At 45.0% G+C, this 12,500-nt stretch overlaps 1 protein-coding gene across 5 annotated transcripts in view; it reads left to right on the forward strand.

Moving 5' to 3' along the window:
* LOC123995244 (syntaxin-binding protein 5-like) overlaps window positions 1–12,500 on the forward strand; it is a 159,246-nt gene that overhangs the window by 131,591 nt on the left and 15,155 nt on the right. For 3 of the 5 annotated variants that reach the window (XM_046298706.1, XM_046298709.1, XM_046298707.1), the window contains 8 exons: window positions 6,213–6,285; window positions 6,566–6,713; window positions 7,850–7,917; window positions 8,650–8,690; window positions 8,818–9,041; window positions 9,825–10,015; window positions 10,172–10,297; window positions 10,883–11,040. In XM_046298706.1, coding sequence (XP_046154662.1) covers window positions 6,213–6,285; window positions 6,566–6,713; window positions 7,850–7,917; window positions 8,650–8,690; window positions 8,818–9,041; window positions 9,825–10,015; window positions 10,172–10,297; window positions 10,883–11,040 — 1,029 coding nt within the window. The remainder of the gene's footprint in view (window positions 1–6,212; window positions 6,286–6,565; window positions 6,714–7,849; window positions 7,918–8,649; window positions 8,691–8,817; window positions 9,042–9,824; window positions 10,016–10,171; window positions 10,298–10,882; window positions 11,041–12,500) is intronic. The other 2 variants (XM_046298708.1, XM_046298710.1) reach the window with 1 other exon arrangement.

The raw sequence follows: 12,500 nt of genomic DNA on the forward strand, positions 1-12,500 counted from the left end.
ATGATGTGTCCTGGGAGAGGGCTTTCATTGATGATGTGTCCTGGGAGAGGGCTTTCATTGATGATGTGTCCTGGGAGAGGGCTTTCATTGATGATGTGTCCTGGAAGAGGGCTTTCATTGATGATGTGTCTTGGGAGAGGGCTTTCATTGATGATGTGTCCTGGGAGAGGGCTTTCATTGATGATGTGTCTTGGGAGAGGGCTTTCATTGATGATGTGTCTTGGGAGAGGGCTTTCATTGATGATGTGTCCTGGGAGAGGGCTTTCATTGATGATGTGTCTTGGGAGAGAACTTTCATTGATGATGTGTCCTGGGAGAGGGCTTTCATTGATGATGTGTCCTGGGAGAGGGCTTTCATTGATGATGTGTCTTGGGAGAGGGCTTTCATTGATGATGTGTCCTGGGAGAGGGCTTTCATTGATGATGTGTCCTGGGAGAGGGCTTTCATTGATGATGTGTCTTGGGAGGGCTTTCATTGTGTCCTGGGAGAGGGCTTTCACATTGGATGTTTTCATTGATGAGGATTTAGATGTTCTGTCTTCTATATCATTATGTAATGACAGAGGTGTTGATTTTGGTGTCTTGTTTTGGGTTTGTTTTGCTAAGATGTGTGTGTTTCTGGGAGAGGGCTTTCATTGATGATGTGTCCTGGGAGAGGGCTTTCATTGATGATGTGTCCTGGGAGAGGGCTTTCATTGATGATGTGTCCTGGGAGAGGGCTTTCATTGATGATGTGTCTTGGGAGAGGGCTTTCATTGATGATGTGTCCTGGGAGAGGGCTTTCATTGATGATGTGTCCTGGGAGAGGGCTTTCATTGATGATGTGTCCTGGGAGAGGGCTTTCATTGATGAGGATTTAGATGTTCTGTCTTCTATATCATTATGTAATGACAGAGGTGTTGATTTTGGTGTCTTGTTTTGGGTTTGTTTTGCTAAGATGTGTGTGTTTCAATGGGAACCAATTGATTGGAGGTGGGAATAGACTTAATTCAATTGAATGGCGTTTTACATCTTGTGCCAAAATGTCTGGGTCAGAGAGGGGCTGAGTGGAGAACACACAGTGGAGTACTCTCCCCTCTTTACAGCTCACATCTTACCTGCTCTATAGCCCCTGGTAGCCCATAAGGAAGAATCCTCGAGATCAGTAAAGCCACATTTGGGAGCAGGAATGGTAAGAAATCACAAACTCACGAAATAAAAACAACGCCCAACGAGCTTGAGGGGCATTAAGTCGGGCAGAACGGATGTACTCAAGGTTCTTATGGTCTGTCCAAACGACAAAGGAAACTCCTAAAAGCCAATGGGCTAATGTAGGTCTGCATGGGTAATGAACCAGATTAAGGTATGTTGGAGGTTTCAGCCTTCTTTTTCAAATGCCCTCATCTCAGTTAGCCCCAGATTGATGGGTGGTAGAGAACTCAGTCATCAGCCAAGGTGTCCTTCAAGGGGGAGAAGCAGTGTCCTCTACCACAGTGGAAATTGCTACCACGTTGCATCTAACAAACTATATTTATTCATTGGTTTGATGCTATAGTTGATATCATGTTTGGATGCTTGTTGTTTTGGGTTGGTTTAAGAAGATTGACGCTCCAGTCGGTTGCTGGTTCAAATGGAACAGTAGGCCGCACTATTTTAGGATCCTGCATGATCAATGTTGTACATATTCAGACAATAGATGATGCAAATTGTGTCAATTATGTAAAAAATCTAAGCGTGGGGTGGTTACTAAGCGAACATATTGAATTGTTTTAAGATGGTCACACCAATGACCATTTAGCTATTTTAATTTGAATTTTAGGACCCCTTTACATATACAACAAATATATATATAATCATATTTGATGAAACATTGAATTTGGCCTTACTGCTATTAGCCCATAGTATCGTGTTTCAAGGTAAGACCCAGATGCAGACTGTGTCGAAGTAACAATGTTTATTTCCACAACAGGGACAAAGGTACAGGACAGTAGGCAGGCAGGTAGGCTCAGAGTCAGGTCAGGCAGGAGTTGGTAATCCAGAGTAGTGGGGCAAAGGTACAGGACGGCAGGCAGGCAGGTAGGCTCAGAGTCAGGTCAGGCAGGAGTTGGTAATCCAGAGTAGTGGGGCAAAGGTACAGGACAGCAGGCAGGCAGGCAGGCTCAGAGTCAGGTCAGGCAGGAGTTGGTAATCCAGAGTAGTGGGGCAAAGGTACAGGACAGCAGGCAGGCAGGCAGGCTCAGAGTCAGGTCAGGCAGGAGTTGGTAATCCAGAGTAGTGGGGCAAAGGTAAGGAACACAGGACAGGGTGTGGGAACAGCTGGGAGCAGGAAGGCAAGAGTCAGGTCAGGCAGGAGTTGGTAATCAGAGGCTCAGGTCAGGTCAGGCAGGAGTTGGTAATCCAGAGTAGTGGGGCAAAGGTACAGGACGGCAGGTAGGCTCAGAGTCAGGTCAGGCAGGAGTTGGTAATCCAGAGTAGTGGGGCAAAGGTACAGGACGGCAGGTAGGCTCAGAGTCAGGTCAGGCAGGAGTTGGTAATCCAGAGTAGTGGGGCAAAGGTACAGGACAGCAGGCAGGCAGGCAGGCTCAGAGTCAGGTCAGGCAGGAGTTGGTAATCCAGAGTAGTGGGGCAAAGGTACAGGACGGCAGGCAGGCAGGTAGGCTCAGAGTCAGGTCAGGCAGGAGTTGGTAATCCAGAGTAGTGGGGCAAAGGTACAGGACAGCAGGCAGGCAGTCAGGCTCAGAGTCAGGTCAGGCAGGAGTTGGTAATCCAGAGTAGTGGGGCAAAGGTACAGGACAGCAGGCAGGCAGTCAGGCTCAGAGTCAGGTCAGGCAGGAGTTGGTAATCCAGAGTAGTGGGGCAAAGGTACAGGACGGCAGGCAGGTAGGCTCAGAGTCAGGTCAAGCAGGAGTTGGTAATCCAGAGTAGTGGGGCAAAGGTACAGGACGGCAGGTAGGCTCAGGGTCAGGTCAGGCAGAGGGATCAAAGTCGGGAAAAACTAGAAAACAGGAACTAAGACAAGACAGGACCATGGGGGAAAACGCTAGTAGGTTCTACGAACAAAACGATCTGGCAACAGACAAACAGAGAACACAGGTATAAATATACAGGGGATAACAGGAAAGATGGGCGACACCTGGAGGGGGGTAGAGTCAAGCACAAAGACAGGTGAAACAGATCAGGGTGTGACACAGAAACGCATTGAATAACATGGAAAAACAGATATTTAGAAAATAAATCAAAAGGAAGTTTGTTTTAAAGTGTCTGTCCTATATCTGAGAGATATAAGAAAGCTCAGGAACTTATTTATATATATTTTTACCGATATTTAACAAACAGTGGGCCAAACTGTTTGGACGCTACAGATGTTTTTGTGAGATGACAGATTTTCGGGATATTTCATTGTCTGACAAACACCGCTGTAGTTCAGTGATATCTCAGATTTGGATGGGGATTGTTTGAATGCTAATAGATTTTCCAGAGGGAGCGGACATTGACATTAGGGGTTCTTAAAAACATTAAATAATAACATCATCCTAAGAGTGTTGGGCCGAGCTGACTAGGAGAGAAATCTGTCAATGTGCCCTTGAGGAATTGCTCCTGTAAGAGTGTTTGCTAAATAACTCAATTGTAATGTGATAACTTATTACTTTAAGTGGGGAAAAGTTATTACATTAAGCTTTCATCATTTTTATTATATTAACCGGCAAGTTATTACATTAACCCGGCTTTATTACATAAAACAATGTAAAAGTTATTATAAATAAAAAATGTATAACATTAACCAGTACTATTACATTGACCGGTGCTGTTACATTGACCGGTGTTATTAAATTAACCGCTGCTATTATAATGACCGGTGCTATTACAATGACAGATGCTATTACATTAACCGGTGCTATTACATTGACGGGTGCTATTACAATAACCGGTGCTATTACAATGACAGATGCTATTACATTGACCGGTGGTGTTACATTGACCGGTGTTATTAAATTAACCGCTGCTATTATAATGACCGGTGCTATTACAATGACAGATGCTATTACATTAACCGGTGCTATTACATTGACGGGTGCTATTACAATGATTGGTGCTATTACAATGACAGATGCTATTACATTGACCGGTGGTGTTACATTGACCGGTGTTATTAAATTAACCGCTGCTATTATAATGACCGGTGCTATTACAATGACAGATGCTATTACATTGATCGGTGCTATTACATTAACCGGTGCTATTACATTGACGGGTGCTATTACAATGATCGGTGCTATTACATTGACCGGTGTTATTACATTGATTGGTGCTATTACATTAACCGGTGCTATTACATTGACTGGTACCATTACATTAACTGGTGCTATTACATTGGCCGGTGCTATTACATTGACTGGGGCTGTTACATTGACCGGTGCTATTACATTGACTGGTGCTATTACATTGACCGGTGCTATTACATTGACCGGTGCTGTAACATTGACCGGTGCTGTTACATTGACCGGTGCTATTACATTGACCAGTGCTATTACATTGACCGGTGCTATTACATTGACTGGTGCTGTTACATTGACCAGTGCTATTACATTGACCGGTGCTATTACATTGACCGGTGCTGTTACATTGACCAGTGTTATTATATTGCCCGGTGCTATTACATTGACCGGTGCTGTTACATTAACTGGTGCTATTACATTGACCGGTGCTATTACATTGACCGGGGCTGTTACATTAACTGGTGCTATTACATTAACTGGTGCTATTATATTGACCGGTGCTATTACATTAACTGGTGCTATTGACAGACGGACACACTGACAGACATAGGCAGGCAGGCAGCACAGACAGCCGGACTGACAGACACATCCACAGACAACAAAGACTGAGAAACACTTAGAGCATTTCTGAGACATTCTAACAGACAAAAGGAGATAGTGAGAGAAGGCAAGAGGGAGTTGGAGAGAAACAGAGCAGAGAGACATTGATTGTCAAGGTCGTGGCTGCCCTGGTGTACAATGTGTTTCTTCTGGGACTTACAACCTGTAACTACACTGACTCTGAAGGGAGGACACTGAAAACATGTTCTAGGCTTCCAGTCACACACGGTTCTCTCTACAAACACACACACACACACACACACACGCACGCATGCACACACATGTACACATATACACACAAACACACACACGTGCACACACTATCCTCTCTCTGGCTCAGACAATCATGCCTATTTACTCTCCCATTGCATCTCAGCCAGACGCTAACAAAAGAACACTGCGTTTTCTCCTACCACCTCTAACAGCGTACTGCTATTGTGCTGCAATATTATGTGTAGGTATTTCAGGTCTGTGGTATTCCGCCATATGTCTTCAGTTCAGCTCAGTTCCTTGTCATCCAAAGCTTTATTGGGCAAAATAATGTTCCATAATCAAACATCCCACTAGGAAAAAAAAGCGGTTGAATCAACAGTGTTCCCACGTCATCTCAACCCCCAAAATCAATGTGATGATGTTGAATCAACAGTGTTCCCACGTCATCTCAACCCCCAAAATCAATGTGATGATGTTGAATCAACAGTGTTCCCACGTCATCTCAACCCCCAAAATCAATGTGATGATGTTGAATCAACAGTGTTCCCACGTCATCTCAACCCCCAAAATCAATGTGATGATGTTGAATCAACAGTGTTCCCACGTCATCTCAACCCCAAAATCAACCCCCAAAAAATCAATGTGATGATGTTGAATCAACAGTGTTCCCACGTCATCTCAACCCCCAAAATCAATGTGATGATGTTGAATCAACAGTGTTCCCACGTCATCTCAACCCCCAAAATCAATGTGATGATGTTGAATCAACATATATTGGCAAAAAGTCATCAGCATAAGGGCATTTCTTATTTTTTTCACCCAATTGTTTACCTAAATCCAATGACATTTCACATTCAATTCATGGTAGTTGACAATTCAACCAAATGTAAATCAAAACTAGACGTTGAACTGACGTCTGTGCCCAGTGGGATGTTAACTCATCTTCAGTTTAATATTGAAATATGCTTTTAATATGTTACTATATATTCCTACTGTACCAAGCCTCAAGCTCATATATTTGATCAACATCTTGAAGACACTTGGGAATTGTAGATTTCAGATAATAATTTGAGAGAATATACCCTACATATTGTGTTTATGAATGACATCTATCTTTCTTTTTGTTATGTTTTTGTCATGCAGATTTTCAGGAACCTTATGCTGTAGTGGTCCTTCTAGAAAAGGATTTAGTTGTAATCGACCTTGCACAAAATGGGTACGTCTGAGTGGATGTTAAAGGACTGAACATGCTTTATTAACAGAAAATGTTTAGCTACTGTATTATTTGGACTTCTTGAATGTTCCTACTCATTTGAAACACAACAGTTATTACTAACTAACAGGTAGTATACTTGTTATCCTGTAGATTGAGCTTAGATTCTGTACTTTCATTCATTTCCATTCTATTGCATGCATCTCTTTCAGTTTCAATGTCTCTTGGCCTGCCATTGTAGGGACTAAAACTGTGAGCTGTAATTCTATGCCCCCTTTCCCAGTTACCCCATATTCGAGAACCCCTATCCACTGACCATTCATGAGTCTCCGGTTACCTGCTGTGAGTACTATGCTGACTGCCCTGTGGACCTCATTCCCGCACTTTACTCTGTTGGCTCCAGACAGAAACGACAGGGCTACAGCAAAAAGGTAAGGACCACACTTTTCTACAATACACCCTCTCAGCTACTGGGCCCCTCATAATGGCAGTACTGTGCTATTGCAGGAGTATTCAACTCTTGCCCTACGAGTTCCGGAGCCTTCTGGTTTTCTGTTCTACCTGATAATAAATTCCACCCGCCTGGTGTCCCAGCTCTAAATCGGCCTGATTAGAGGGAACCAATGAAAAACCATCTGTGGAACTGGCTTGGAGGTCCAGAGTTGAGTTTTAGGGTGCATCATATCCCGTCAATGTTTATGTTGAAGGACACGCAGTAAATAACATTCGGTAGTCCAATCTCCACCCTGTTCTGCATCTTATCTCCTGTATCCTACATGTTCTCTAATTCTAGCTGTACCCTCTATCCTGTCTCTCTCTGTTCTGCTTCTTTTTAATTCATTGTATTCTTGTTATATTCTCCCGCGCTGTTGGAAATGTCACCATGTACTGACCCTCTCATCTCTCCATCCCTTTATCTCCCTGCCTGCTTCTTTCTATTTTGTGTCAAGTAAGGGGTAGCTATGGGAAGCATTCTTACTGAAAGATCAATGTTGAGTCATACCACTGACCTTTGTATGTTCTACTGCGTTTAACACAACCTAAAAAACACATTTGCGCTCTCTCAGACACACACACACACACACACACACACACACACACACACACACACACACACACACACACACACACACACACACACACACACACACACACACACACACACACACACACACACACACACACACACACACACACACACACACACACACACACACACACACACACACACACACACACACACACACACACACACACACACACACACACACACACACACACACACACACACACACACACACGTGCATTGACAAACACACTCCGTGGTAAAGGTTCCCTCTATCTCTAAGACAAATGATGTCCCATCAGCCCACTGGCTAAGGCATGTGTCTGTCCTCTTGCTTCCCTCCTGTCTCATTCCAATGGTCTCATTACAGTATGTTTATTTTATTTGGTTCAATGTGTAGGATCGATTGGATCTGACAACATCTTATCACTGATTTCCTTATACCTTACGCATGTATCAATCTCAACGATGCTGTTCTGTTTGGTGTATTGTGTTGTCCAGGAGTGGCCAATCAGTGGTGGTAACTGGGGCCTCGGCACACAGAGCTACCCTGAGATCATCATCACTGGGTAGGAGACCCAACTCTATTTAATCATAATGCCTTCCTCTATACTTCCTCTATCCTGCCTAGCAGTCATGAGAGGAAAAAACTCAGAGACAGGGAGAAGAAGCATTTTAGAACTTAGCAATGTGACATTGAAGAATGGCTTGGCAGAAGGGGTTCCTTTTACTCGCCTCTCTCCCCCTCCCTCTCTTGTCACCTCCAGACATCCCTGTGTTAGTATTCCCCCCACGTCTATCTCTGTCTCTCTCTCTGTCTCTCTCTGTCTATCTCTCTCTATCTCTCTCTCTCTCTCTCGCGCTCTCTCTGTCTATCTCACACTCTATCTCTCTCTCTCTCTCTCTCTCTCTCTCTCTCTCTCTCTCTCTCTCTCTCTCTCTCTCTCTCTCTCTCTCTCTCTCTCTCTCTCTCGCTCTCTCTGTCTATCTCTCTCTATCTCACTCTCTCTCTCGCTCTCTTTCTTCAGCTGAAGAGAGATTGTTCCTCCAGTTACACAAAGTGCAGATTATACAGGTCAATCCCAGAATGCATTGCACTATTGAGACACAGGGGTATGGTGTGTCTCCTCTCATGTGGATGTATTCTTCTGTAGAGCTGAATCTAGACAATCATGACAGGTAGAGCCAAGCTGAATCATTAGAGATGTGGTTGTGTCTGCAAAAAGCTGAAGTGGTAATTATTCCCTCTGATTCTCTACCCTCTCTCCTTCCCTCACCGGCTTCTCTTTATGATTTCACAGGCATGCTGATGGGACTGTGAAGTTTTGGGATGCTTCTGCAAGTACGTGCCTTTACATGGACTTCCTTATGTGTAATATCTCGGGCCTAGATGGCCTTATAGTTTCCCTATTCTATACTGTCTCCCAATGTGTTTGTGTGTAACTGAGCCATCTCCTATCTTTTCCCAGTAATGCTGCAGGTACTGTACAAGCTGAAGACGGCCAAGGTGTTTGAGAAGAGCAGGAATAATAAGGAGGACAAGCAGAACACAGAGATTGTGGATGAGGACCCGTTTGCCATCCAGATCATGGCCTGGTGTCCTGAGAGCAGGATGCTGTGTGTGGCCGGGGTGTCTGCCAACCTCATCATATACCGCTTCAGCAAGCAGGAGATCACCACCGAGGTCGTACAGGTGGGTCGGCATGTGTGTGTGTTTGGAGGTGAAAGAAGCACACCTATTTAGGCGAGGTGCTGGCTAGCAGAGTAGAACACTTGAAAAAGAAAAGGAGAGCCGCACACTCTAGGAGCTCAGATGCAATAATTGAATAACGTAATAACCAATGTTTCGACGGACAAGCTGTCTTTGTGTGTGTGTTTAACATGTCTCTGTGCTGACCATGTTGGATCGTTGGATAGAGTAAACTGAGAAACACTCCCATTTACTCTTGATGCTTATAGCCTGGCAATATGGATGCCATGACGACTGATGCACAGTGTAGTGGTAAATATAGCCTCCCGTAGACAACTAGACAACTGAGCAGAGTCATTATTGGTTCAATGGTGTTTCTTGGATTCTGAATGCTGTTCCTAGAGACAGTGTTTACCTCCCAATGCCTCATTAGATGAGTCTCCAGCCAGTAAGAACACAATATGGTTGCCATGCCAACATACATAATGGTAAACAACCTGTATCAATATTTTGTGGCAGCTATGAATAGTGATGATAATAATGATCTGTGTCTGACCAAGATCAAGTGTGTGACCTGTGGAGAGATTGAAAGCAGAGTTTGAGAGAGAAAGAGAGAGAAAGAGAGAGAGACAGAGAGAGAGAGGAGACCGATCAGTATCACATGCATAAATGCCAATAGTGCTATTGAGACTCCCATCATACACACACACTGAAACATACTGAAATGATGGCTGCTGAACTCATTATTGAGTCTCTGGAATGTGTGTGTGTGTGTGTATTCCCTAGCTGTTGGAGGTACGTCTGCAGTACGAGGTGAATGACATGGAGTCCCCTCCAGAGGGGGGAGGGGGGGGGGACCGTGACCTGCCCACCCCAGGAGCAGCCTCACCTAGCCCCCAGACCACCGGACCCCCGACTCACCCCTCCACCAGCAGCAACTCCTCTGACGGGGTCCGAGACAACGTACCCTGCCTCAAGTATGCATCCTGCACCACCACCGGCTCACATACAGTAGTTACACACACGTACACTCTGCAACAAACTGTGCTTTAGGGATGCACAACCGGCCCACAATCTCTCTGAGGCTATTCAATACAATTACACTCTTTTACTCTCTCCTTCTCTGTCTGTAGGGTGCGTAGTACCCCTCTGAAGCAGTCTTCAGGGTATCAGGTAGAGTTGGTGGTGCAGCTGGTGTGGGTAAGTGGAGAGCCCCCCCAACAGATCACCAGCTTGGCCCTCAGCTCCTCCTACGGCCTGTAAGTATAAGGTGGTAGACAGAATATCTACATGAGATTTACTGTGAACCCTAATGAAACAACCCAATATAACACTTCAATCTGGAGCTCTGTGCAAACCAACCAAGGATACTATGAAAGTAAGATAATTTTAGGGAACGGTAATGTTTTTCTCAACTTGAGAAACAGGTCCTCAATTCGAAGAGTCAAAATGTGGTTGTGAGCCATGGATTTGATATGATTTCCCTCGTACAGCTGAGCTGGAATGGAGTCAAGCTGTGTCTACACGGTTTATGTCCGCAGGGAAATTCTGTCTGAGACTTCTGCTGCTTTGGTTTCTGGAAGAACTAGCTATATTTAATCTAAACCCCAAACCCCAATCTCATATCTCTTTTTACATCTCCCTCTCTTCCTCCACTTCTCTCCCTCCCTCCCTCTTCCTCCACTTCTCCCTCCCTCCCTCCCTCCCTCCCTCCCCCTCCCTCCCTCCCTCCCTCCCTCCCTCCCTCCCTCCCTCCCTCCCTCCCTCCCTCCCTCCCTCCCTCCCTCCCTCCCTCCCTCCCTCCCTCCCTCCCTCCCTCTCCCTACCCTTCCTCTCTCCAACAGGATTGTGTTTGGCAACAGTAATGGTCTGGCAGTGGTGGACTACCTCCAGAAGACAGTGCTGTTGAACCTGGGGACAGTGGAGCTGTATGGGTCTAACGATCCCTACCAGAGACAGGCTCGCTCTCCACGCAAGGCACGCCAGCCCGCCGGAGGTAATGGTAAAGACCTTTACCACTTCACTGATTTACCACCACACAGATAGCCTTCTGTAGGGTTGTATCCCATGAGGCTGCTGAGGGGAGGGCGGCTCATAATAATGTCTGGAATGGAGCAAATGGAATGGCATCAAACACATGGAAACCATGGAAACCATGATGTGTTTGATGTATTTGATACCGTTCCACTAATTCCGCTCCAGTCATTACCACGAGCCCGTCGTCCCCAATTAAGGTGCCACCAACGTCCTGTGGTTTGTACTATATATGGCCTTACAGTAGATGTTTTTTTGTAGCATGACTTATGACTTATGTCATCTTAATAATTCTAATACTTACAGGTGTGTAGATATAGGCATACGTAGTCTTGTACGATGTTACAAGGATGAGGGGTATATTTGGTAGATGTGCTTGTATACTGTTCAGTCTGTATCATCTGCACATGTAGGCAATCAAAAAAAGCAATGTTGGTGACAAGGTGGTACGAGGTTCTCCGTCTCCTCTCCTCCTTCTCTGTATCTTTGCAATTCCTTGAAAGGATTTTGAATGGTTACTAAATTGTTATTTTGACTATTCAGTGCGTTGTCTTCTCTCTGTGGTGGCTGGCTGGCACACACACTGACACATAAACAGCCATCCCTCCTACACATACGGTATCACTGCAGCACGGTGGTGTTATTGACAGACCGCAGCATCGCTGCATTATGACATACTGCCACCTGTTGTTTCATGACGTTACTACAGTCTCTAGTAGATCCAAATCAATGCCAATAACCACTCTTGTGTAATGACTGTAACCTGCGTGGCTTAGCAACAGCTTGGTGAGGAAAAGTAGTTGTGTGTGTGTGTGTGTGTGTGTGTGTGTGTGTGTGTGTGTGTGTGTGTGTGTGTGTGTGTGTGTGTGTGTGTGTGTGTGTGTGTGTGTGTGGTTAGTGGTGGGCTGGCACCTGTCAGAGTGGGGGGAGTCTGAGGAGTACTTGATCAAATCAATAAAAATTTAATTTGTCACATGCGTCATAAACAACAGGTGTAGATTAACAGTGAAATGCTTATTTACAGGCCCTTCCCAACAATACAAAGATATATAAAATAGAGAAATAACATTAAAGTAAAACATGTAATAAAATGTATAATAAATATATAGTGAGTTTATTTTTTTATTTTTTATTTTACCAGGCAAGTCAGTTAAGAACATATTCTTATTTTCAATGACGGCCTGGGAACAGTGGGTTAACTGCATGTTCAGGGGCAGAACGACAGATTTGTACCTTGTCAGCTCCGGTTACTAGTCCAACGCTCTAACCACTAGGCTACGCTGCCGCCCTAGCGGCACCCTGTGGCTATATACACAGGGTACCAGTACCGAGTTGATGTGCAGGGTCTTCCTCTGATTCCGCCTGGTATAGAAGTCCTGGATGGCTGGCAGCTCGGTCCCAGTGAAGTACTGGGCCGTACGCACTACG

This window comes from Oncorhynchus gorbuscha, linkage group LG14 (genome assembly GCF_021184085.1).
Source record: "Oncorhynchus gorbuscha isolate QuinsamMale2020 ecotype Even-year linkage group LG14, OgorEven_v1.0, whole genome shotgun sequence".
NCBI lineage: Eukaryota > Metazoa > Chordata > Actinopteri > Salmoniformes > Salmonidae > Oncorhynchus > Oncorhynchus gorbuscha.